This window comes from Talaromyces stipitatus, genomic scaffold, assembly GCF_000003125.1.
Source record: "Talaromyces stipitatus ATCC 10500 scf_1105507295541 genomic scaffold, whole genome shotgun sequence".
NCBI classification, from domain to species: Eukaryota; Fungi; Ascomycota; class Eurotiomycetes; order Eurotiales; family Trichocomaceae; genus Talaromyces; species Talaromyces stipitatus.
The window spans coordinates 4,323,683-4,348,822 of NW_002990115.1; the positions used below are offsets into that span (position 1 = coordinate 4,323,683).

General features: G+C 46.7%; 9 protein-coding genes across 9 annotated transcripts in view, besides 8 other annotated features; 7 read left to right on the forward strand and 2 right to left on the reverse strand.

Moving 5' to 3' along the window:
• Positions 1-795: 795 nt before the first annotated feature.
• Positions 796-2,841, forward strand: TSTA_039230 (purine permease, putative; the record flags this gene model as incomplete). The annotated part of the gene is made up of 2 exons (XM_002481111.1): positions 796-1,116; positions 1,164-2,841. The coding sequence occupies exons 1-2, from the start codon at positions 1,025-1,027 to the stop codon at positions 2,839-2,841; spliced, it is 1,770 nt and encodes a 589-aa protein (XP_002481156.1). The 5' UTR covers positions 796-1,024.
• On the reverse strand, positions 2,265-3,692 carry TSTA_039240 (succinate dehydrogenase, putative). Its single transcript, XM_002481112.1, has 3 exons — positions 3,521-3,692; positions 3,362-3,470; positions 2,265-3,306 (listed from the first exon to the last, which is right to left on the reverse strand). The coding sequence occupies exons 1-3, from the start codon at positions 3,570-3,572 to the stop codon at positions 2,883-2,885; spliced, it is 585 nt and encodes a 194-aa protein (XP_002481157.1). The 5' UTR covers positions 3,573-3,692; the 3' UTR covers positions 2,265-2,882.
• Positions 3,693-4,297: 605 nt separating this feature from the next.
• Positions 4,298-5,890, forward strand: TSTA_039250 (uncharacterized protein). Its single transcript, XM_002481113.1, has 6 exons — positions 4,298-4,464; positions 4,516-4,741; positions 4,793-4,852; positions 4,953-4,996; positions 5,118-5,587; positions 5,639-5,890. The coding sequence occupies exons 1-6, from the start codon at positions 4,425-4,427 to the stop codon at positions 5,861-5,863; spliced, it is 1,065 nt and encodes a 354-aa protein (XP_002481158.1). The 5' UTR covers positions 4,298-4,424; the 3' UTR covers positions 5,864-5,890.
• Positions 5,891-5,935: 45 nt separating this feature from the next.
• Positions 5,936-5,956: a sequence feature (AT_rich).
• Positions 5,957-5,993: 37 nt separating this feature from the next.
• Positions 5,994-6,798, reverse strand: TSTA_039260 (uncharacterized protein; the record flags this gene model as incomplete). The annotated part of the gene is made up of 2 exons (XM_002481114.1): positions 5,994-6,443; positions 6,499-6,798. The coding sequence occupies 2 exons, from the start codon at positions 6,796-6,798 to the stop codon at positions 5,994-5,996; spliced, it is 750 nt and encodes a 249-aa protein (XP_002481159.1).
• Positions 6,219-6,263: a microsatellite.
• Positions 6,572-6,605: a microsatellite.
• Positions 6,799-8,324: 1,526 nt separating the features above from the next.
• Positions 8,325-8,379: a microsatellite.
• Positions 8,380-10,490: 2,111 nt separating this feature from the next.
• Positions 10,491-10,602: a microsatellite.
• Positions 10,603-11,180: 578 nt separating this feature from the next.
• Positions 11,181-11,238: a microsatellite.
• Positions 11,239-11,433: 195 nt separating this feature from the next.
• On the forward strand, positions 11,434-12,785 carry TSTA_039270 (C2H2 transcription factor (Crea), putative; the record flags this gene model as incomplete). Its single annotated transcript, XM_002481115.1, has 2 exons — positions 11,434-12,680; positions 12,764-12,785. 2 exons carry the CDS (start codon positions 11,434-11,436, stop codon positions 12,783-12,785), a joined length of 1,269 nt encoding a protein of 422 aa, XP_002481160.1.
• A 661-nt stretch (positions 12,786-13,446) lies between these two features.
• TSTA_039280 (uncharacterized protein) lies at positions 13,447-15,369 on the forward strand (the record flags this gene model as incomplete). Its single annotated transcript, XM_002481116.1, has 6 exons — positions 13,447-13,643; positions 13,868-14,001; positions 14,071-14,241; positions 14,330-14,550; positions 14,689-15,194; positions 15,240-15,369. The coding sequence occupies 6 exons, from the start codon at positions 13,447-13,449 to the stop codon at positions 15,367-15,369; spliced, it is 1,359 nt and encodes a 452-aa protein (XP_002481161.1).
• A 1,608-nt stretch (positions 15,370-16,977) lies between these two features.
• Positions 16,978-17,623, forward strand: TSTA_039290 (uncharacterized protein; the record flags this gene model as incomplete). The annotated part of the gene is made up of 2 exons (XM_002481117.1): positions 16,978-17,051; positions 17,089-17,623. The coding sequence occupies 2 exons, from the start codon at positions 16,978-16,980 to the stop codon at positions 17,621-17,623; spliced, it is 609 nt and encodes a 202-aa protein (XP_002481162.1).
• Positions 17,624-19,892: 2,269 nt separating this feature from the next.
• Positions 19,893-20,690, forward strand: TSTA_039300 (uncharacterized protein; the record flags this gene model as incomplete). Its single annotated transcript, XM_002481118.1, has 2 exons — positions 19,893-20,063; positions 20,127-20,690. The coding sequence occupies 2 exons, from the start codon at positions 19,893-19,895 to the stop codon at positions 20,688-20,690; spliced, it is 735 nt and encodes a 244-aa protein (XP_002481163.1).
• Positions 20,691-21,340: 650 nt separating this feature from the next.
• TSTA_039310 (uncharacterized protein) overlaps positions 21,341-25,140 on the forward strand; it is a 6,914-nt gene continuing 3,114 nt past the window's right edge. Inside the window, exon 1 of the mRNA XM_002481119.1 lies at positions 21,341-25,039. Coding sequence (XP_002481164.1) covers positions 21,582-25,039 — 3,458 coding nt within the window. The 5' untranslated portion in view covers positions 21,341-21,581. The remainder of the gene's footprint in view (positions 25,040-25,140) is intronic.
• Positions 23,538-24,365: a mobile genetic element.
• Positions 23,865-24,365: a mobile genetic element.

Below are 25,140 nucleotides of genomic sequence, written 5' to 3' on the forward strand. Positions count from 1 at the left end.
CAACATATCAAGATCTAAATAGATCTATGCTATATCTTGCAAACAATTGCCACTCCGACAATTCTAAACATCATAATGGCTTACACTACTATACGGCATCAGAGCCGGTCAGTTCCGGATGGGATTCTCGTTGAAATATTTGCAGTCCTAAACTGATAGAAATAATCCGTGGCAAGATAGAAAATCTCATTGTATGGTGATGTTATCGACAAGCATATAACTAGTGGATAACTACATATCAGATGCACGACATCGAGTCGCGACAGAGCATCGGCGTGGTCCGACGAGCATATCAGGACGAGAATATTACCAGATGCTCATTGGTCCCCACGATCAGCGCCTATCAGTGATGGCTGAATTTCAGATTACACTTTATGGAACTGGAGAGCTTTACTGATATTACGATAATGTTGAATGAACATCAATTACTACGTACGTAGTATGTTCCCGTCAATGCCGTGAGGTTCGTGCTATGCCTCAGGCACCCAGCCGAGCCCTAGCCCTAGCCCTAACTGACAATACAAACATTCAACGACAAAAGTTCAAGCATCATCAAAATGTAGGAAAATAAGTCAAAGAGCGCTATCGGACTTGGCTCGAACAAAAGACCAATAATTCGAGCCTGTCAGCAAACAGAGTCTTATCGCAGGCACTAATCCTGGTTAGCACGCGTGAAATTCCCCATTCCGATCAAGTTTATCAGCTTGTGGATCCTATCAGTTTTACAACTTCACATCGAGTAATAAGAATTTCTTTCATCTCGACCTGTTTTTATTCTCTGTTAATATTCCGATACCAAGTGTCTAGACAACGGACTTCGGCGGGTCTAGATAGGTATCTATGCCTTCATATCGTGAAACCGTTCGTATATAACGGTTCTTTGATTCCTGTCGCTTATCAGCCCAGTCACTAAAATCCTCGTTGATCGATGTGTATAATATCGTCTGTTAAGGCCATCCTTGTATAAATAAATATCTAGGTAATACCCATCGCCTTTTGTCTTTCTATCAATCATCAATTCGCAATGGACGGCCCCGATCAAATCGGGCCTGATACAGGCCCGAAACGAACAATCTCGGATCGCTTTCGACGAGCGGTCCGGTCATTCACAACCAAGTATGTCTCCTACTTAGCTACTCGAGAGTAAACTAACAAATGTATAGAGAAGGCCTCATCGGTGATTACGACTATGCCCTCCTCTTCAGACCAAATCTCCCATTCATGAAAAAAGCGCGGTCGCGCGCTCCATTTTTCGGGCTTCACGACAGAATCCCCATTCTCTTAGCGCTGCTGCTCGGTCTGCAACATGCCTTGGCCATGCTGGCGGGCGTAATCACTCCGCCAATTATCATCGGCGGAGTCGCGAATTTCGATAGCTCAACATCGCAATACCTCGTTTCAACATCGTTGATTGTCTCCGGGATCTTGTCCGCCATTCAAATTACTCGATTCAGTATCCCCAAGACACCATATTATCTCGGCACGGGTCTGATTTCTGTCGCGGGTACATCATTTTCTACCCTGACCATTGCCAACAATGCACTGTCTCAAATGTATGCGTCGGGATACTGCCCGGTCGACCCCGAAACAGGCGCAAAACTCGCCTGTCCTCACGGCTACGGCGCTATACTAGGCACATCCTGCCTCTGCGCATTACTCGAAATTGGACTCTCGTTCGTCTCGATTGATATCCTCAAGCGAGTTTTCCCGCCTCTAGTCACCGGTCCTACAGTGCTCTTGATCGGTGTCAGTCTGATTGAGAGCGGCTTGAAAGGTTGGGCTGGTGGATCTGGGAACTGCTCTATGGACCCTTCATCTCGCGCACTCTGTCCCTCTGCCACAGCACCACATGCGTTACCCTGGGGAAGCGCCGAGTTTATCGGACTAGGATTCTTGGTGTTTTTAACCATCATCTTATGCGAACGTTTCGGATCCCCTATTATGAAATCCTGCTCCGTCGTTTTGGGTTTGCTAGTTGGCTGTATCGTTGCAGCTGCATGCGGTTATTTCGACCGTTCATCCATCGACGCCGCCCCCGTCGCGTCATTCATTTGGGTCAAGACATTCCCGCTGAAAATCTATGCCCCGCTAATCCTCCCCTTTTTGGCGCTCTATATCGTCCTTATGATGGAAACCATCGGCGACGTTACAGCCACCTGTGACGTCTCCCGCCTCGACGTCGAGGGCGAACTATTCGACTCCCGAATTCGTGGTGGTGTTCTCGCCGACGGATTCGCAGGTTTGCTCGCCGGTCTCTGTACAATCACCCCAATGTCCACATTCGCTCAAAACAATGGCGTTATTGCTCTCACCCGCTGTGCAAGTCGTAGGGCCGGTTATTTCTGTTGCTTCTTTTTGATTGTGATGGGTATCTTCTCCAAATTCGCTGCGGCATTGGTTGCTATTCCTTCCCCTGTATTGGGGGGTATGACGACGTTCTTGTTTTCGTCGGTTGCTATTTCCGGTATTCGTATTATTGCCACTATGCCGTTTACGCGTCGGAATCGTTTCATTTTGACCGCTGCGTTTGCAGTTGGTATGGGCGCTACGCTTGTGCCGGATTGGTTTTCATATGTGTTTACATATCACGGTAACAATAAGGGATTGACTGGTCTTATTGATGCGATTGAGTTGATTATGACGACCGGATTTGTGGTTGCGGGTTTGCTGGCGTTGGTTTTGAATCTGTTGCTTCCGGAGGAAGATGATGAGGAAGACACTGATACTCGTTTGTTGGATAGTGATACGACTGTTGAAGAGAATAAGACAGCAGCAGCGTCGGCAAATCCAACTCTCTCGTCGAGTGATAATGGCGAGGGGAAGTCGGCGAAACTTTCATAAATAGCTGTATATATTGAATTCACGTTCACCTTTTTGATCTACTATAATACAGCCAACCCCAAAGAACTCACAACACTGAATCCAGCCACAACCCATGCTAACCTCCCAAAGAATCTCTTATGGCTCAACCCAACACCCAGATCCCACATTAAATGTTTTACCCCGTTGTAGAAATGATACGTAAACGGCATCGACAACGCAAACTTTCCGACTCCCTTTATCCAACCAGGTACCTCGCGCAGAGCACCCACAATCGTCTCGATATCAAACAGATCAGTATACCCTGGCGAAACTATCGGCGTCAAAACATAACCCGTAGCAAACACATAAAGGCCCCCGGCAAGAAATATACCCGAGAATCGTTGCAGAATTGATGTCAGAGATTGATATTGCCATTTGTAGATTGTCATATGCGGTGAGACGGGACGACGGAGGCGTTGTTGTTCTAGGGGAGTAAGATTTGTACTATACAATATCGGTGAGTCGTGTTCCTTACACGTCCTGTAGGAGATTGTCATACCTGCCATGTTGAAAGGTTGCCAACATTCGTGTATAGGAATTGATCTGCGGAGGGCTCCGGCTTGAGGAGAATATGCCATGACGAGGTGGAATGCGACCAAGTCTTGCATCTGTTTATGCATCAGATCCGTACAGGCGCTCATGATCATGTTCAACTTACTTCCATGTTTGATCAAACCGGGATTGAGTTGAACAGTCTTTCTCAATGACATCTTACTTGTTCAATGTATGAAGATCTGGAGATGTCTTCAGAGCTACCTTCCCAATTGTCTCAAACAATATTTCTCAAAAGAAATTGACCTGGCATCTCTCCCCTGTAGCTGCCCAGGTGCGTGCCTACCTACCTATCTCGGTAGGTAGTAGGCAGTATACTAAACGAGCATTGCCAATCAACCCGCCATCAAATAGCCGAATTCTACTACCATTTCATCCATTCTGCAAGGAGTAACACCGAACCAGACCCGTCGATGTCTGATGGTCGGCTGAATGAGCCCAGTACCGGCTAACATATAAGCGACACCGCTACATCGAAGAGTAAACCCCGGCATCTGCTTTTCGTGATATTGCAAGAGCTAACCTGAGACTGTGTTCCATCAGACTTACATCTCAGTTCAGAGATCAAATGATCAAAGTAAATGTGATGCCTGAATACTCAGGCCAATATCAAAATCAATAAGTCCATTGACGGTTAGATCTGACGCGTCGATCGATTAGGGTTAGGGCTGTATACGAGTTTCGTTCTTTTCTCATGTTGACCACTGTATTTTCCTCTGAAAAAATGTAAAATGAGACTAACCTGCAGGAATATTCTTTCCAACTTATATGAGATGCAATGCATTCATGAATGATGATGTAGGTGTACGATTGGATGTGTCAAAAAATCGACTAGTGTCGCGTCAGATATCAGATCCGTCTCCCGCGTCGAATAACCTCAACTATGACAAATCAGATCACGTCGATATTAAAAACAGGAAGGATGCGATTAAATACATGGCAAAATTTACTATCAAACAATGCATCATAAAAGACCAGTGAATCCAGAAAGGACATAAAATGCACCTACAATGACAGACTATGACTTCTTGAACGAAGCAACTACAACACGTACGTCCACCGTCTCCCTACATATTGAACTGTATACTAACAAAGTCGCAGCTCGAATATCATCAATATCAGCATCCCAAGCCCTCCGCGCCTCATCAACGCAGCACGCTTCACCATCGACATCTGCGTCTGGCACATGTCCATTACGCACTGGTCTCGATGGCTTAGATGATGCCATATGCGCGCCTGGTACTTCAAGACCCTCATCCAGCGGAATCCCCAGGGGAAGTATTACTGAAATTTATGGACCGCCTGGTGTAGGCAAGACTGCTATTTCGTTCGTCTGCCTTACTACTTACAAATGAGCAGAGAGCTGATTCTGCGGCAGATTGAATATAGCGGCCAAAGTTCTGACGGCTGGGGATGACGAGAAAGGTTATATGGATTGGTCTGTACATCAGTCATACACCACTTGAGTATGCGCATTCTGACTGAGATAGATACCGGCTCACCGATACCTAGACTTAGACTCAGAGATTTTTTATTAGCACCTCAAATCATCACTCGATCGCCAAGAAGAGCTCGAAGAAAGGTTAAACAACTGCATAACCCGCTTCATCCACATCCGAACTCATTCTCTACCTCATTTATTATCGCTATTCACTAAACCACCACCAAATTCCCCGCAAAGGGAACATGTCTACTCGTCGTAGACACCATCTCGGCCCCGTTTCAGTCCTACTTCCCGAATGCGACAGAGATAAAATCTCGCTTGGGATTGACTGCTCTCCAACAACCCCCTCAGAATCAAGGGCAAGGGCAAGGGCAAGGGCAAGGCAAAACCCCAGCTCAAACACAACTCCAATGGTTACTAAACCGCAAATGGAACGTGACCAGCGACATGATTAATAAGATCACGAGAATTGCCGCTGAGCATCATCTGGCCGTTCTACTACTGAATCAGACACATACGAAAATTAAAGGACAGCCACGACCGACGCTTTATCCTGCCTTGGCGGGTGGATCATGGGAGAACTGCGTACAGACTAGGGTTGTGATATATCGTGACCACGACTACCAGGGGGGAGGGATGAAGGTTCGATATGCGGAAGTCATGAAGAAAGCTGGCAAGGTTATTTCTGTTAGAGTTGAGGGGAATGTTTTCCCGTTTGTTATTGAGGATGTATGTCTCCCCCTTTCCCATTGAAGGCCAGTTTGATATTGACGGAGATAGGATGGACTGCGAGAATTACGTCCTACGACGGATGCCTCACAGCAAAGTAATCCTCTACCATCACAATCAGCAACATCGACAATGACAGTGCGGAAGCGGAAAGTAGATGAAATTGCCGATAGTGAGGATGAAGACGAGGATGAATTTTTGGATGCGCAAGATGATGATTTATGGGATGAGGAGAATCAACAAGACAATGACCTACTGCCAGATGGACAAGAATGATAATATTGAATAGATACAGAAATATACAAAAACCAACCAACGCCGGATAAGTAGGGTATCAAACCGATAAACAAAAAAATAAATAAATAAAAAGGCAAGTTTCTCCAACAGAAATTAAAGGTAAAGCGAATCAAGGCTGAAATCTCAACCGGAATTCCCTCCCCTTCCCCTCCTCTCGCACCTTGTACAAAAACCGCGCAATAGCGTCCTGCTCCACGAGTCCTGCGGCATTAAAATGTTTTCGTACCGCGAGGGCGAGCTGTTCTTTCCCAACGCGATCTTGACTGGTTATTTTGTGCAGGATTCTATCTGTCGTCGGTCTTGACGCCGTATTTCGAGATCGATGCGTGAGACCTGATGAAGTTGATGATGATGATGATGATGATGATGACGATGACGACAGCGACGAAGAAGAAGAAGTAGCAGCTTTCCGTGCAGCGATAGCCGTCGGAGAGCGCAGACCGATTCCCGAGGAAAGGTATAGTTTTGCTATAGGTTGTGCGTACGCGCTTGGAGTCGAAAGTTTGTAGGCGTGTCTGTAATCGTGGAGGATTGAGAGGGGCATTTGTTGCCATGGTATCTGCACCATTATCCATTAGTCAAATCCTCGAAAGAATTGGGGAAAGGAAACATACACCGGGTAAATCACCCACAAATCCATCCCCATACTCAACCCCATTCTGATGCGATAAAGCTCCTGCTGTAGCAGCTGCTGCAGCCGCCGCCGCCGCCGCCGCCCCCGTTGCAGCAGCAACTTTGAGCTCTTTCGCACTTGCAAGTGTACCTGCCGTTGACGCTGCTGTCGCAGCAGTCTTTCTCGGTTTCGGTCCCGGGATGCCTCTGGTGTGGTTTCCCGGCGCTGTACTCGAGGATTCGGATCGCGAGTCGTCGAATGCTCCGGAGCTGGGAGGTGGTCGTTGACGCGGGGGTGCCATTTTCTCCTCTCTTCGTTGTTACCGTTGGTAAATCTGACACGGTAATCGTTGGGACGCAACAATCTCGTGCGTGAATTATATATATCGTTCAATAGGGAAGATTCATGGGATATGTGTAGAGCTGATTTACATGGTCAATCGAAAAAAAATGTTAGAATACTGGATTGAAGCTATGCCATTCGTCGTTCCGCAAGGCGGTACCTAAAGACAGAATGTTGATATGATGTCACATGATTATTTACCCTAACCCTGATTATCTGTATGTGATAGCTTCACCGTGTTGGATAGTTAGTTAGTTACGGTACGGAGTACGCATAGTGTTATATCAGTAGGATAATGCGTGATACTGTGAGATAGCTTACTAGAGATAGGTATCCTCTACTGCATCCTGCAGAGTCTAGATCACTCAAATCTGAGCACTTCGTACCCAGGAAGAGGTACAGACCAAGATACACGCCGTCAAGCACTACTGCAGGTCCTGCATGTAGAAATTGCATCCGGATATCCGTAGATTGTTTTATCTAGCTAGCTCAGCTGCCTCAACAGCATCGAGAATACGCACCCGTTCCTGTAACTTAACAGTCTCAACTTTTTCCGGAAACTAGGTAAGCTGTATGAAATCAAGGAACATTTCGAGGTATTATATTAGCAATCAAATAAGAGCCTGACAGGCAACACATGCATATACCATTGGCATCAGGGACATTCAACACATGCATGTAAACACCAATCTGAAATCCCAGGACGAATCATAACCCATGCCTCATCCACGATCCACACCTACTCCCCAAGGAGCTCAAATACGGAGGTACGGAGTACTCCGTAAATAATCAGGCCATCTGCAAGCACTGGAAGTGGAAGCAGAATCAGAGGCAGAAATCGCCGCAAACCGGAAATACACTGCATACTCAAAACTCGGCAATCGGTTCGGCAGAAAGGCAGCACTTTTGCAACAATACGGCCGGTATCCAGGTCTGGAATAGTTGAACTTTCACCGCGGATTTAGACTGTGGAGTGGATATTGAAAAAAAGGGTGCAGTATGGAGTACTCTGTAGATAAAGGGTGAAATGAAAATTTGAGCACTCCACCCGGCCTGCCGAACCGGGTTCGGGATGGCCGATGCAATTTTGGAGGACGCGATGCCGAGATCGTGCCGATGGTTGTCTATGCCGAGTCGACAGTCAGTTACAATAATCAGTGTGCCATGTTGCTGATTCTGATGGTTCCTCGTGCTAGTCACGGCACTCATATTAATTATTGATTAGTCTCGTTGAATCCTGTAGTATGGTAGTAGATACGGGAAACACGTGCTCAGTTGATAGGAAGATCTTCTCATATGATATCCCGAAATTACCCGACCAATTGAAACGCATCTCGAAATGACACCATTCGCCGTAACAATACACACAAAAGTGCGTGTCCATAAGACAGAAATCCTAGCATGTGAAATTTTTTGCGATATGACGACATGATAAACATCCCTCCGCGGTTAAATACCGGGAGTCTAGAACCATCGGATGTGGCTTATATAGATATATATACATAGTATATACTCCGTACTATGTATATATATATATATACAGATACTGAACTGTTTCAGAATACCACCCTCTTTCCGACATCGACTGATCGACTTGCTGATCTATCAGCTGTTGTGTGCAAAGATGAGGTGATGCTTTTGGGTTTACTCCATGGGGTGACTCCGCATTTTTCTTTTCTTCTGTTGTTGTTGTTGTTGTTTCGGGTCGAGGGATGGAGTGTCGCGGTTCTTATCGGATCCTCTGTGTGTTTATTTTCCATAGAAATGACATGTCGCGTATGTCATGTATGTCATGACTTGACCATATTACATGGCATCCTGACTCAGCAGCAGACGCACAAAAAAAGAATTAATTTCTTCGCGCGACTCGCGCTTGACCTGACATTTAACCCTGACGAGGCGTGGGTAAATTACCGCCTTGGTAGGGATGTAATGTATTATTACGGTGTGCATCCCCGGATTCGCGGGATGCTTTCCCCGTGGCTGTGTGAAACCTGACAGTATTTAAAGCCCTAAATAGGCAAGCATATTTCAGGCTAGTACAGAGTACGGAGTACTTATTCCGCGTTTTGAAGATTATGCACACTCCCGCCATGAGCAAGTCTCTGCTATGAGTATGAAGAAAAAGGACCCTGGGGAACATGATCTGCATACTCCGTATCCCCGACGATACGCAGCCGTAACACCAGATGCTCAAAATGATGCAAACTCTCGTTTAAAGCGATGTCGGATCTTTGCAAGTTAAACTGGGGTAAGGTGTAACTATGGGGTACGCCATAAAAGGTAAAACTATTGCCTATTGCCTATTAACCTTGCAGGAGATAGATAGGCTTATGATCTCGGCTATTCTTCGTTTTAGAATTAGACGCGAGGAGATAACCCGGCTAAAGTCGGTTATGTACTTTTACCTCTGGTCTTATGTGTCGAGGGATAGAAGCTGGGTTTCTTTATGATAAGACTGACAAGAGCCGGGAGGTCCCAGGTTACCTAGGTTAAGATCAGAAGCCTGATCCCCAGGCTGAACATGAGGATGCTTGCCACGGCGAAACCGCCGATGTTAAACTCCAGATACGCATTTATCCCGTAGACACTCCGTCGGTAATCGTACTCCGTAATCAATCTCGGCTACGAGCCAAGTGTCCTCAAGATAAGAGTACTCCGAAGATATGGAGATCAAGTCTGGAGTAACCCTGGCAGCCAATCATATTCTCTAGACTCGTCACCTGCGTTCGATGCCAAAAGAATTAAGATTTGAGAAAATCCGGAGGATATATTCTTTTTACATAATACGATAATATGTGATAGTTAACTCAGGTCAGGCACGCTGTTCATAGTTGTGAGGATAGATGTCACACGACAGTTGCAGAGTGAGTTGAGTTGGAGATAAACGAGACAGTCTGGGGATGGTCGGGTCCTGAATCGGATTAGCGGGGGGGCTTATCTCGATGACTGATACGACGATAGATACACTCAGATGATACCTCTGGCTAGGCAGAGGTGCGTCGGAATGACCAGGACGTACTGATACTCTGCTGACGAGTATGTAACTGATACAGTCATCAGACTGCGGTAGTTGGTCAGGGTTAGGACTACTCTGGTAACTCCATACTATGTGCTCCGTAGTAGTAACGTATCTGTACTCCGTTGTACGACCCCCAGATTTCGTAACGTATTACGTATATGATGGAGAGCGACATTCCGAAGAATTCTCGTGACGGGAAGAAGGAATGTTACCTCACGTACCGGAGATACCGCGATTTCGCTCACCTAGCTGACTTGATAGTGATAAGCGTGGATACATGCGGTAATACGTATCGATTCATTGGATTTGAATATTGGATTTGAATATTGAATTTGAATATTGAATTTGAATATTGAGTACTGAATATTGAGTACTGAATATGTCAATGGATAGGATATTTGTGTGTATTGTACGGTCAGATAGAAAAAAGAAAAAGAAAGTTCCCCAGATCTACGCACATCACCTCATCCTATCATCATCCCTCGTCATCCACGTAATTACTAGTCTTATCTCTCCCCGGAATCCGCTCGATGGCTCACACCTACTCCGTACAGCTACCTAGATCTAAGTACAGTATTTGGTGTTGACTGTATCCACTCTCGACATATCTAGAGATGTGTATTATATTTTATATATGTACATGTTACATATACATATATACATACATACATACATATATATATATATACATATATACATATATATACACATATATAATACATAGTTACATCTACATCATACGATTACTATAGTACTCCAGATCGCCGTACCCGCGATACCCGGGGTCCTACTAACACGCACCGCAGTGGATAAAAGCCACAGCCCTGTTGCCCCTTCTGGCCTAGTCCCGTCCAGATTTGCTGTTTTGGGCTCAGCCAGACCCCACATTCTGCTAACTCCACTTGTATTGTTCTGTATTATTCATACCAAAATTACGGGCCACTCTTCGGTGAGGATAAAAATCTGATAGTGTGGACTGTGGACTGTGGACACTGCAACAGTGAGGCACCAGCTGAAGCTATCACCCTGGCTCAAATTCGAAGGGAGAAAAACGAAAGAAATTTTCTTTTTTGCCCCCCCCATCCCCCCCAATCACCGCTCCCCCACACGGTACTCCAGCAAAAAAGAAAAATCTCCTGATTGAGAGAGCGCGCGAGAGAGACTCGCTCTGCCAAAGTCGGATAACCCCCCGTTCCCGATCACCCGTCCTTTTTAACATTTTCCCCTCCATTCCTCCCTCACTCATCCTTACATCTATCGACGTCGCTCCCCAGATTTTTCATTCTCTTCTTTTCTCTTCTCCAGTCCTCCGCCAGTCATCACTCACTCACTCACTCACTCGCCACTCACCACTCACCACTCACTCACCACCCACTCGAGTGCTTCACTTCTTACGCCAACCGTCTATCACTGGGAAATTGGGGATTAGTGAAATATTGTTGTCTAGCTGCGGACACTGACACGACACTGACAGCACCTCGGCTGGAGCGCTCGACTCGTTAATTACCACCGGCCCCCCTGCTCCTTCCCCAGTCTAGATAAAACCCTCGTCATCCGACAAGGACCCTTCACATGCCACCGTCAGCGTCCTCAGTGGATTTTTCCAATCTACTGAACCCGCAATCCGACTCTCCTGCAGAGTCCCCTGAGAAAACAGAAACAGCTTCGCCTGCTACCGCCGGTACAGACTCAAATTCAGACAAGGAAATGGCTTCGTCCGTCAGTCTGCTGCCGCCGCTCATGAAGGGCGCCCGCCCCGCCGCCGAGGAGGTACGACAGGATCTTCCCCGTCCATACAAGTGTCCTCTTTGCGATCGTGCCTTTCACCGTCTCGAGCATCAGACTCGTCATATCCGAACTCACACCGGCGAGAAACCACATGCTTGTCAGTTTCCCGGTTGCACGAAACGATTCAGTCGCTCAGATGAATTGACTCGTCACTCCCGCATTCACAACAACCCAAACTCGAGGCGGAGTAACAAGGCTCAGCATATTGCTGCCGCCGCAGCCGCGGCGGCTGGTCACGATTCGGGTATGCTCAATGCCGCAGCTTCGATGATGCCCCCTCCCAGTAAACCCATTACTCGGTCCGCTCCGGTATCTCAAGTTGGCTCGCCCGACGTGTCTCCTCCACATTCGTACACCAACTACACCTCGCATTTGCGTGCCGGCTTGGGCCCTTACCCGCGCAACAGCGACCGCGCTTCGTCCGGTATGGATATTAACTTGCTCGCGACTGCCGCCTCGCAAGTCGAACGTGACCACTACGCAGGATCGTCTCGCCACTACCCCTTTAGCTCTCGATACTCGGCTACACCCGGTCGTCTGCCGTCACTCTCTGCCTATGCGATTTCGCAAAGTATGAGTCGGTCGCATTCGCACGAAGACGAAGACAATTACGGACATCCCCGTGTCAAGCGTTCGCGTCCTAATTCACCAAACTCGACTGCGCCCTCTTCGCCTACCTTCTCTCACGACTCGCTGTCGCCTACACCCGACCACACTCCTCTCGCAACACCAGCACACTCACCTCGACTACGTCCATACACTGCTGCTGAGCTGCAACTCCCGTCGATCCGTCACTTGTCATTACACCACACCCCCGCGCTGGCGCCTATGGAGCCTCAGGCCGAGGGTCCCAACGTCTACAATCCCAGCCAACAGCACGGCGGACCCCGCATCAGCGACATCATGAGCAGACCCGACGGCACGCAACGCAAACTCCCTGTTCCGCAAGTCCCCAAGATCCCGGTACAGGATATGTTGAATCCGAACGGCTACTCATCCAGTACTCCGTCCGTCAACGGATCACTCATGGAGTTATAGCCTCCTCCTCCTCCTCTCTTCTACCCCTCTTTTTGACCCCTTCTTTCCCTTCAACTCAACGAATACACTTTATCAGCAATGAACCATTAACGGAATAGACTTGTTTTGATTATTTTTTTCTTTTTTAACTTTTTTTTAACACTCCGCTTTTTTGCTTTTGCATACATTGAGGCGTGGCTCCTGTCTTTTTTTCTTCTTCTTTTTGTCTTGTTTTACTTATGGAGTCGAAATACATGATATAGATCGGACCGGGATGCGGGAATTTGTTTCTTTCTTATTATCTTGCAACTTAGACATGTTTTCTTATCTTCTTGTGCTCCCTCTATCACTTACTAAACATCCTTTTGTCCAATTGTTTTACTCCACTCAGGATCATGCTTAATGGTCTGCTAATGACCATTCTCTTCTCTTTTTTCTTACTGTCTGCCGTGGTTGCGTGGCGGATTTTACCAAGTTTAAATGATAGACTAATTATGAGAGAAATTTTACATTCACGAATTTCTTGAAGCATTTCGTAACTTACAAGATTCCAAGGGGTATGGTTATGAGCTTTGTAGTCCGGATGATGCGAGAGAAGGCCGGGCATGCGCTTAACTGATCTCCACGCGACTTGGTGGACTTTGACTTGTTTTGATTCCTCCTTTCGAAACGAGAGGCGCATTCTGCCCTACCTCTGTCCTCGTCCCAAGTACGAGTCATCGAAGCGACATTGAATTTATGACGGAGATCGCGAGCTGTATGCCATGACAGCTAACAAAGATGAGCGAAGCACTGCGCCCCTGGCGAAGCAGGATGAAAGCTAGACTCGAACTCATGCAGTTCAGATGCACCCGGAAGTCATTCAATTGGGTCAAATCAATGCGTGGAGTGTTGGAAAATAGATCATGCTCCAAGACAGCCCAAAATGCAATTACGCCTCCGGCCTTCATGAAGGGGTGCCTCTATTTGGGGAAGGGGTATAAATCTCGCCCCTTCCGAAGTCTTCACAGTCCTGATATTGAGCACCTTCATACAATTTGCTCGATCTCGTTGAGCAAAGATCCGAGCAGATGAAATAATAGCGCCGCTGTCTGTCAGACTCATTGAAAGGTCTTATCCCCCTCACAGCCGCAGCGTAACGTGACAGGGGTTTTCAGTGCACATGGGTAGCAAGCCAATGACCTTTACTCACAAGAATTAGATACCTTTACGGTAGCCTCTCAAATCATTTCTCGCCAACAAGCAACATAATAATCACGTCGAATTCTGGAAAAGATGAAACAGTCACTTGGTGGGATTGGACTACTGGAAAAGCTGTCAAGACAATTGAGCCTGGTGGGATTTGGATTCAACTTTCCCCGAGGGGAAGATTTTAACGTATGCGTCTCTCGATGATCAATCCAGTCCAACAAGGACCAACAATGAGATCAAAGTCTGGGACACCAGGAGACTTGCTCAAGGTTCTCGAAGGCCACACAGGTGCTACAGAGAGATTTGCCTTCTCGAAAAACGGTTCACTTCTGGCCTCTTCCTCTTTGATAAAACAATCCGTCTTTGGGACATTTCAGCCCATCTGTGGGCAAGCAAATTGAACGATCGATCGCGAACGTGGTTAGGTGACTGTGTCTATCGCCACATCGCCATCATCTTGCTCTTTTGGGAGATCGTGCTTGTCTTCTTTGGGATCTCCACGTGAATTATATATCAATGGAGGTCACCAAGTCCTACATGCGGGTGTTCTTTTCGCCGGATGGGAAGCTTCTGGCTGCTGCGGCCCACAGCCTCGTTGGATTGAAAGAAAACTATCCCGAAGCCGGTCTTTCATCGGAGTCAGTCAAAGGAGTCATTTTAATTTGGAATCTATCAAAGGGCGAGCTCTCCATGGTACTAAGAGGAAGTGGTTCTCCATTGTTCCATGCACATGGAATGGGCTTGCGCGACGTCATTCAACTTGTATGGTCACCATGTGACGGACATCTCGCATCCCTATGCTCTAGTGGAAAATTAATGCTCTGAAATAAGAGTCAAGGTACCCAAGTCAACTCATTTGGAAGCCTATCTTTTGCCCAGGCCCATTGCTTTCTCCCCGGATGGCAAACTGCCGGCTTGCGGCCAACAGCGATCACGGCGATACGGAGCCCTGGGAAGCTCGGGCAGGTAAATTTATTGGCCGACGCCAAATCCCAGCTGATCGGCGGTCTCTACGCTTCTTCCGATGGCACAGTAATAGAGACGAGCATGGGTAGGTTTGATATTAGGTCCTTTTATCCTGGACGAGAATTCACCTCCCATCTAGATTTTGCAGCGGAAGAGAATTGGATCCTGGCTTGTAACGAAAAGATTCTGCTACTACATGACTCCCACGTTACATGTGCTACAGCTATAGGTGATCTTCTAATCATGGTGCATAAACCAGGCCGGGTGTCCTTTCTCCAAGTCATATCCTCTGAAGGTCTGATGCAGAATGAAGTCACGGAGGACTGCCTACCTGAATCCAGCTATTCGGGCTTGGCGATTCTCAGGTCATGGTAGCTAGACAGGCCCAACTCATTAAGCTATCTTCTTTCCCACAGTTATGCTTTAACGCCATCCTTATATATACCCATCGATCAGATCCATGGGAATCTGCTCAAGTACGCATTTCCGCCTGTTCCTTATTTTACAGTGTGGTCTCACAATGCGCGGAATTTCCCGGTTTCCTAAAGAAAATGAATCCAGGAGTTTTGTCAACATGGCTGTCTTCGAACCTGCAGTCACTCGCCAGTCTCCTGTCTGGTCATATGACCTGAGGAGTTTTACCAATTAGACCAGAGAGCTGTGCGCATATTAAATGATCCAGTATGGTAGGAAATAGCAAGCAGGGGTAATCACGTGGAGGGAGGTGATATCCCAAGATTACCATAACTTATTCTATCTCTTATTTTTAAGCTTTGCCATTCCCCTAACTGCTGGGTGTATCAAAAGGAGAACTCAGACGTCTTGGAGAGGAAAGCCAGAGAATTGATTTTGGCATTAATATAACTAGCTTCGCTAAATATATGAGAACTCTATAGTGTGGGAGGGTGAATAGTCTTGGTTACTCTTTCAGAAGTCCTGTAAAAATCAGGGTTATCCGAGAAAAGCCCTAAATGTGGGTGCATAAAGCACGTGTACACGTTAATGTACGTACGTAGAGGATGTTTAGCAGGTACTGCAATTTTGTATGGGTAAACGTATGTGATTGTGTCTTCTCTCTGAAGCTATTCAACAGCGTTGTGAGATAACCCTTGCGCCGGAGTCACGTGAGACATCACGTGACTGGCTACCCACCAGGTCAACTCGACTGCCTCAACGATCCAACACTAAAACATATTGTTGTCTCGAACGAACAAAGATTCTGTAGTAACTAAGGAATTGCAACCGTACATGATCCTAAGTAGAGTTCATTCAGATAAAATTGCGCCACTATATCTGCATACTATGAACTTTTCCATTTGCCACTTCGAAAATTACTGATGCATGGATTCGTATCACCATAGGCTGCTGAATGGTGCTTCGCCAAAGAATGCCGGAAGCTTGCTAGATTGGAGGCTTCTGAGTTGAGTTGTCTGTCAGGATTGCCTTGCAATGATATATATACTTATTTAGGCTTTGTAGCAATTCTTTTCTTTGATTAAAATTGATTGTAGATAAAATTGATTCGCGAGAGTGCAGAGGCTTCGAACATCGCTGTACGATGATCATGACATGGTTTTCGCGGTCGCAGTTTCGCATTAAGTTGAAGGATCGCCTTCATCACTGATCTGTGTTTTCTAACATTCGCTGAATTGGTAAAGAGGAACTGGAGAGACGATCATCGAAGGGGGTTTGTAGCTAGTATTTTGTGGCCTGGCAATTGGAAGCTATTCTTAGGACCATTAGGTGGACTCTGGAGAGAAAGTGGAGATTCCAACCTTAAAATAATGACAGCTGAGGCTTATGACACTGTAACTAAGCAATTCGAAGCCATTGTGTAGTGTTGAAACTGTTGGTTGGAGAGACCAATGATAATGATACGTAACTTCTATGAAAGGGCAATTAAGAGCGATTCTGTGATTTTAGAGTTGTTGGGTGGATAGGAATCGGAGAGACCAATACCTTCAAGGCTATGATAAATATAGACAACTGGGACGTTCACCTGGGCAGACTGTTGGGTGGAGAAGGATTTGCAGAGGCATACAAAATCCACTAGCAAAGCGAGATCTAGATAGCTTCGTAGTAGTATCTACTACGTAAGTAGAGAACACCAGAAGAGCTTTCTTGCTATAAGTTAACTCCGGAAGCAGGTAGAAAATGGCCTTTGATTCTCTCCAAGATGCCAGTTTCTTTTTCTTCATCGAAACCAACCCTATCTTTCCTCCTGTCAAGTTTCTACTCAAATTATTCCCATCTCAATATCACAAGTATGTTTTCACACACCAACTTGTTGTCCGTTACCTGTGCCATGGCCGTGTTCGTTCCCCCTCTATTGGCATGGGAGATACAGGTCGAACATCGCGGTTTGAACCTCACGCTTGTTCATGGCGTGGTCAACGCTAACAGCGATCTCTCCAAACGAAGTAGCATTCCACCGGAATGCCAGTTTGGTGACGCGCGGTCCGATTGGACTTACATTCAAATCACAGGGTTGAGTGAAGGCACTGCATGTTTCGGGTATAGCAATTTCCCTCTGTGCGGCCCCGGGACCTGGAGCGACCCGGACTGGACCGATATTCAAATTGCTATGGCCAAACAGACTACCCTGGATGGTCAGTTCGAAGGTTCGCATTCAGGTGCCTGGGACGGTTCCTTTTTCTTGGGGACGTCGGCCTTTTCAGACCGCGATACATCACTTTTTGATCTTGCCCTTGCGGAAAGCAAGGCGAGAGCCATTAACTATTACTGGAGCCGAGACAGTGACTTTGCTCAAGTCCTTGGCCATAATGCTGCATGTCCTTAGACGAACTAAATCCTTTGCATGGGTCTTTCTATTCCTCGCCGCCTGGAGGGGAAATGAACTCGAGATGGTATTGGAACATCTGTGAACTATGGAATCCCTATTCGTTACAACATTTGCTTATTTCGACAATTGGAGCGTCACATATGACTCAAGGCTGGCATCACAAAGTCGGCTTTACATGCACGTGTCACTTGATGGATATTCTGTTGACATCTTCGCTATCCAGATTGTATGTGATTTTGTGTATATAAGGTATCAAGATTTCAGCAGGCTATATTATAAACAGGTTATTCCACTCTGAACCGAGGCAGTGCCTAGTTACCGAGGTAGACACGATTGGGTCACTAACATGAATTTATCGAAACAACTTTGGCCGAATCTGTGAGACGAAAGACGTGAACTGCAACCTGGAAGCCTCGTTTGTCAGGCATCTGCCACTCTGCTAGGCCTAACTTTATATACAACGGCTCGTAGATCACACTGATACGTTCCAATCCTCCCCTAAACGGACATATACCACACCTTCTAGTACTTCATGGTCAAAAAACAAATCCCTCAAGGATTTAGGTACATAATATCTGGAAGCTGTTGTAATAATCTCCATTTTTGCCTGCCAAATCTCCACCAGCAGCCGCAACAACGCAATCCGGTATAAAATTACTGTCTGCAACCTTCCTACTAGTCCCTGTACAATTTTCCTGTGCATAAGCATACACTACGCAATTCGCAGCAAGCCTTGTCACGTATAAATTATAGCTTTCTGCGACGGTAATGCATTGTCCCGGAATTGACGTCTGGCCCGTCACCGTCTCGGCAGTGAAATTATTACATGCTGCGCCGGTCTCCGCAATCGCATATACAGTGCTGTTAAATGTCCGTTCGAGATCGGTGGTGAAGAGCGAGTGGTTGAAGGATCTGGCCTCATTGGCTCGATGTAATGAGATCGAGGAGATGATGAGCGCGACTATTGCGCAGAGGGACGAGAAGATGAGGTATGCATTTAATATTCGGCCTCGAGTTGGAGATTGTTTTGATGTGCTTTTGTTGCCATAGTGTTCGGTTGATGGGTGCTCGGCCATTTTTGTTGGAGTTGATACTTCAGTCTGAATTTTGTAGTATAAGTAGAGAGATATATATCTGACACAGGGAGAATCCTCGATATTTATAATGTGTCGGTTTTTGGTCAATATATTTGAATGGACCCCACAGCCCCAAAAAGCTGCAATTGTCTTTGTTTGTACCATGTTTCCTGTGATTTATTTGCTTCGTTGCTGGTCATATGTAGGATTCCCTGTCGAGTCTCAAACCACCAACCCAGTAGCCAAACGTTATCGCATCCTTGAATCAAAGACATCTGATCCCTGTAGTACTGTCTGGTCTAATTTCGTTGATCTTGCGTTGGTAGCCAACGAAGAATCCTTGCCTCTACCTGTTATTGGTTATTGCATATACACGGCTGACGGCGCAGAATGCCATATCAGCATGGGGCTGAGAGGAAGTGAGGCATTGTTGTCATTGTCTATTAATTAAAATACATCATCCTAGAAGACAATGCCCCTGTTATATTTTTGAAGTGGTTGATTCTGGAAGGTTGCTCACTCGGCTAAAAGCCTTTGTGTCTAAGGCATGTCTCATATAGAATCATGACTTGCAGAAGCATGCAAAGCCAGGGATAATAAATACAAGTAGTGGAGCTCACATTGCCAGTAATATCCTTAAGTTTGATTTCTCATCGAGCATACAATGTACATAGGCCAACACCACTCGACCGTGCTCCGACTTCTCCCATGGAGAATGTATCCAGCCTCCAGTAACAGCGACGTTGCAATATCCGGGTGTTTGAATGATATCCATTTTGCTTCAAAATGTTCACCGAATTCAGAGTTCACCATACCCGTGGACTTTGCTGATCAGCCCCTGAAATTCTTTCTGCAAATATGCTAGGATATCGGCTCTAAATGTCAGCATCTGTGATGACATTGCGATATGACAGTGTGATATGTTGGCTTCATGTTTGTTCTGACACACTCATGAGTACAATTTCCAAGGTTTGGATGAGGGTTTTGTTTCTGGCCCCGGGTCAGGTCGAAGTTGATGAGCAAGTTGAGCATCTTTTGAGATTCATTACCATTGCTTCGTCGAAATGAATCTATATATTTACCCACCCGGAAGCCTTACTTGTTTATTCTCTCATTCTGTATTCGCGACTATCGCAAACTCTCTGCAAAATTGTTCTACCTGGTATACATACGTACCCCTATCTTAAACCATGAAGCTCCTAAGCAACGTCTCGTCGCTATTTTGCCTTCTGTTGGCACTCACAGTCCCGGGATATTCATACCCTACCGCAGTCAACATCACCGCGGAGGACTTCATGGAACTGCAAGAGATACGAGTCAGGGCTGACGGCACCCTCTACAACACGGGTATCACAGATATAGTATGCGGTGGATGCACTCCAACCTACTCCTATTCGAAAATAAACGACGGGAACCCTCATCAGAACTTTGTCATCACCCAAAAGGGTGGAACGCTTGTAGCCTGTGATACCCCCGACTCATCCACAGGGACCGGATACTCAGTTGAACTGGGCTGGAGTCTGTCTATAGGCCTAGATGCCGAGTTTGATTCCGTTGGACTCGATATTTCGGAGAGCCAGACCTACTCGGTTAGCAACACATTTTCGTGCAATAACGTCGCCGATGAAAAAGGGGATATTTGCGTTCTCTTCTACCAAGCTGTCACAGCGTTTACTGTACAGGTGACCGAGGTGCTGGAATGTGCCTGCGGGCCCACGTCTACCATTGACCGTGGGACAGCTATTGTTTATGCCCCTAACGCGGATCAAGTCGGTAGCATAGCAGGAAGAGGAATCAATGTGATCCAAAACGGTGTCCAGCAGTGTGTTGGTGACTCTGACCGAACAATCAACTACTACTGTGGACCCCCTGGAACGCCAGGCTGGTGGGATGGTAGAGGTGAAGGCCCCTGGATCGAGGACTATGTGAATGCACGGGAGCCCGCTGGTTGTGATATTCCAATTGAGGCTAATAGGTATAGTGACTGATGGACTGCGAGTGATACCAGATGTCGTCTGTTCTGGTTTTGCGAGGTTAAGCAGGAAAGGGGAAAGGGATAAGTTAGCTACAAAGTATGTACTACCTATGTATTGGGGCAATAAATACAGAGACGCCACTGTGACTTTTCCAAGACATACGTATAAACTAGTTATGCATAGTTGACTAGGCTAAAGCAGTAGTGTAGATATTCCATCTTTGAATGCTGACGAGCAGAGAATCCACAATTATCCACATTCATGGATGGAGTGATACAAATTGTTTGTTCTACTTTAGAAGTGTGCAAGCAATACAAGAAGCCCTCGGCCAGTTTTTTCGTCCTCAAGGTTGGAGCCAGAATCAGCTGAAAGCTTTCAATGATTCTTGCCATCCGGAATTACCAGAACAACTCTCTACTTCCCTTGCAGATAATGCGTTAGAAGAGAGGAATCGCAGGAAAAATAATTGGGGAGAATATGGATTTCACATCTGATTAGTGTCTTACTGTCGGAATATCAATCTCATGATTCGGCGCTTCTGCACCCCGGTGCAGAAGCAAGCACGTACGTACGGGAGCGGGATAACGTTATCCCTAGCGCCCGTACGGCAACCTCGTATATAGCTACCATGACACCCCGGGGCCCCCTACTTTCTCTGAGTTAGGCTTTATAATATCGAATATCATATATATACAGCTTCACCCTTGACAGGCTTGTCGGACTAGCCTTGCTACCGTCTATGCTTCGTGATACGGACCGTAGTTAAACCGACACTGATCAGTGAGGCCCACAGATCAAGACCCTATTCTTATTACCCCGATACCCCTATATTGAGCCGTTCAGTCGACCTCAATTCATACCTATCTCCAACGCTCCGAACCACGCGCTGGAAACCCTGACAAGATGCCTCCAACTACGGATTACTCGAAAAGCTTCGATCCGACAGACAAGGACGCAAAAACCATTGAGAAGTGTATAATAGCCCGAATCGAGGACTACACCGACTTGTACGATGAAGATCTATGGAATACATTTCGCGAAGACTTCTCAACATGGACCGAAGGAGCTTTTAGAATTGCGCCTCTAAAGACTCTTATTAACCTACGTGACACCCTGCGAACAAATGGCGTATACGTAGCGAAAGGACGACAACATGCAGCTACTACACTATCTGAGACAATTGCCGAATCAGAGCAGCATGAATGGACTGAAAGCGAAGTCATATACCATGTACAACGCCGTGGAACGTTCAGCTCACTAAATATCGAGCTCACGTATGGACCTGCGATTCGAAGGCTCCAAGCTACGACCCCTAAGGCACCTCAACAAGCTGTCCACTCCAAACCACAAGCAATGACTATACCATACGGAATGACACTACGATCTCAGCGTAATGAGGAGAGAGACACAACACCGACCCCAATCGCACAATCGGTGCAGCAACAGTACAATCCAACAACCCCTGCCGCAACTACGTTATATGAGCAGGCCGTACCGGCTACGACGCATAGCCGCCAGACCGTCCATACAAACTATACCACGCAAGACACCTCGTACTACGGGGCGAATATCAGTCAGCTACGAAAGGCTTATTCAGAAGATCTCCGCTACGGCAATAATGAGGACACATTCGACTATTCGTATCAATATTTCTTAGAAATGTGCGGTCATATGGGAATCCACACCCAAGATGCACAAAGAAAGGCGTTTTTCGTGATGCTTAAAGGAGAAGCCCTTCGGTACTACTTTGACAACAAGGACGAATGGGTCCGGCGAGGAATCAACCCTATATCTGCTGTGAAAAGCTACTTTGAGACTGAGGAGCACCTTCGATTCGTACAGAGTCAATGGGATGCTACGAATCTAGCCAGTACTATGAGTAAGAACCCTGATAAGCCAATTCTAGAATGCCTTGAAATTATGCTTCGGGACCTACAAAGACTCTATAGCAAGATTCGTCCGGAGCTACGAAACGACGTCTATTACCATTCAAAGCTTGTATCAGCAACCCGTCTCGTCCCTGCGTGCCACGCCGCAACCGGAAAACCTTCACCGAACATCTCCAGCCTCATACAGGACCTACGATCAAGTATAAGCCAATGGGAAGACTCAAAACAAGCAGCAGCGCAACATCCTATGGATTCGTACTATACGGATCGCCGCTACTACAGCCGACAGTCACGTTCGCCACATAGAAGATGTTCACCGTACGGACGAAGCTACTCACGAGGAAGGAGCAATCTACGCTACCCTAGCCGTTCACCACGTCGCTACCAAAGCGAAGCACCGAAAACCTGCCACGTATGCCATAAACCAGACTGCTGGTCAACTAACCATACGGAAGAGGAACGACAAGCTGCTAGACGCCCATACGAGGCTGCAATAGACAAATTTATCATGGAATTCGAAGGACAGCCTCCAACGCCAGGGAAACGCTTCGAATCGTACTTGGCTGAGATCGACGAACCGAGCCAGTACGACCTCCCAGACCGTACGAAAAGCGAGCCAACTATGGCAACAGGATACTTCACAGTTGCCACTACGGATCATGCCAAATTCTCACCTTCGCTAGCAAGCGAACTCGCTAATCGTTCTGCAGCTCACTATCTCAGCTGCTTGCTAGGCAACAATCAAGAATGTACAGCCAAGCTCACCCCTAGCGACGAAGATGACACCAACGTACGGATCATACCAAGCTCTCATCATCTTACTGTACCCGAATATGCGTTTCTTGCAGAAGATCGATATTCATCAAACACGTTTATAGGGCTACTTATTGATACCGGCGCTGCAGCATTCTCAACGGCTGGATACGCTCAATATCTCGCATTTCGGAAAGTTGCCAAGAATTGTACGATGGACACGTCAACTGCCGGATCTGTAACTATACGATTTGGCGCTGGTAACGCGCTACAATCTCTAGGTTCGATTGATATAGAGACCCCGGTTGGCAACGTACGATTCCATATTATTGAGGCCATGACACCGTTCCTATTCTCTATCAAAGATCTCGACCGCCTCAAGGTTTACTACGATAATACGAAGGATCTCCTTATCCGCAGCGAACCGTACCTGACCGCGCCAATCGTACGCCGATTCGGCCATCCTTTCCTTATTTGGGACTATTCACTAGCAATGTATATCTCACAATCCTTTGACGACGAGCAATGCTTCCTTACAGATACGGAACTATGTCGATTACACCGCCGCTTTGGACATCCTTCTGTCGGACGACTACATAAAACCCTACAACGCGCAGGCTACGATACGCACCCTGAAGCAATAGAAGAGATCAACAAATTCTGTCACCATTGCCAAACCCACGGTAGATCGCCAGGCCGTTTCCGCTTCACCCTACAGGACGACATTGAATTCAATCATTCAATCATTGTAGACATTATGTATATCAATGGCAAGCCCGTACTCCATATTGTGGACGAAGCAACGCGTTTTAATGCCGCATGTTGGCTTACAAGTATATCCGCAAAAGCAACATGGGACGCGCTACGAATGTTATGGATTGATACGTACCTCGGACCCCCGGATTTCATCGTTACCGACGCAGGAAAGAACTTCGTAAGCAAAGAATTCACACAACTCGCCTCATCCGTTAGTACGATGACGGTCAGCGTTCCTGTCGAAGCACATTGGTCAATTGGCGCTGTTGAACGTTACCATGCCGTACTACGTCGCTCGTACGAGATTATTTCGGAAGAAGTGCCAGAGCTAGCACCCGAATTAGCGCTTCAAATGGCTGTCAAAGCTGTCAACGATACCGCAGGCCCAGATGGTTACGTGCCCACACTTCTTGTATTTGGAGCGTACCCCCGGATGACGGAATACAGACCTCCTGCACCTACGGTTGCTCAACGCGCTGCCGCAGTCAAGAAAGCAATGACCGAAGTACGAAGGCTTCACACCGTACGCCAGATCAATGACGCGCTTAACACCCGAAACGGACCGTCGTCTACGCTCATACACCGTCTTCCCCTCAATTCGGACGTGCTTGTATGGCGCGAAGGAGGAACTGGATACCCTGGCAAATGGAAAGGACCGTACAAACTTATATCAATCGACGGAGAAACATGCACGATTGATCTCCCAAATGGCCCTACAAAGTTCAGATCAACTGTTGTCAAACCGTATCATAAAGATGATGATCCGAAGCAAGAAAACACTAATAATAATGATAAGGCTGAACCATATAGCGCACCTACGGCACCATTAATAGAACCGTCGAACGTACTCCCACCTCCTCCAAAAGTTGCGATCCCACCGTACGAACCAAATCACACCGAACCTCAATCACAACGCCCACAACGCGAACGCCGCTTACCACCTCGATATAAGGATGATCTTACGTACTTACAGAGCTAGATGCCCCAGATCTACACGCCATCGCGGAGATATTCACACAACTTCTTGCTCCAGGCACGTACGACGAATCTCGCAAAAAGGAAGT

What these genes read in the sequence shown, in the direction of transcription:
- TSTA_039240 (XM_002481112.1), bottom strand. Translation starts at nt 3,572, where the DNA reads ATGTCATTGAGAAAGACTGTTCAACTCAATCCCGGTTTGATCAAACAT. An exon ending in CGGTTTGATCAAACATGGAA is followed by an intron (nt 3,471 to 3,520) that starts GTAAGTTGAACA and finishes ATGCATAAACAG; the next exon opens with ATGCAAGACTTGGTCGCATT. An exon ending in GCAACCTTTCAACATGGCAG is followed by an intron (nt 3,307 to 3,361) that starts GTATGACAATCT and finishes GATATTGTATAG; the next exon opens with TACAAATCTTACTCCCCTAG.
- TSTA_039250 (XM_002481113.1), top strand. Translation starts at nt 4,425, where the DNA reads ATGACAGACTATGACTTCTTGAACGAAGCAACTACAACAC. An exon ending in GAGAAAGGTTATATGGATTG is followed by an intron (nt 4,853 to 4,952) that starts GTCTGTACATCA and finishes ATTTTTTATTAG; the next exon opens with CACCTCAAATCATCACTCGA. An exon ending in CAAGAAGAGCTCGAAGAAAG is followed by an intron (nt 4,997 to 5,117) that starts GTTAAACAACTG and finishes TACTCGTCGTAG; the next exon opens with ACACCATCTCGGCCCCGTTT.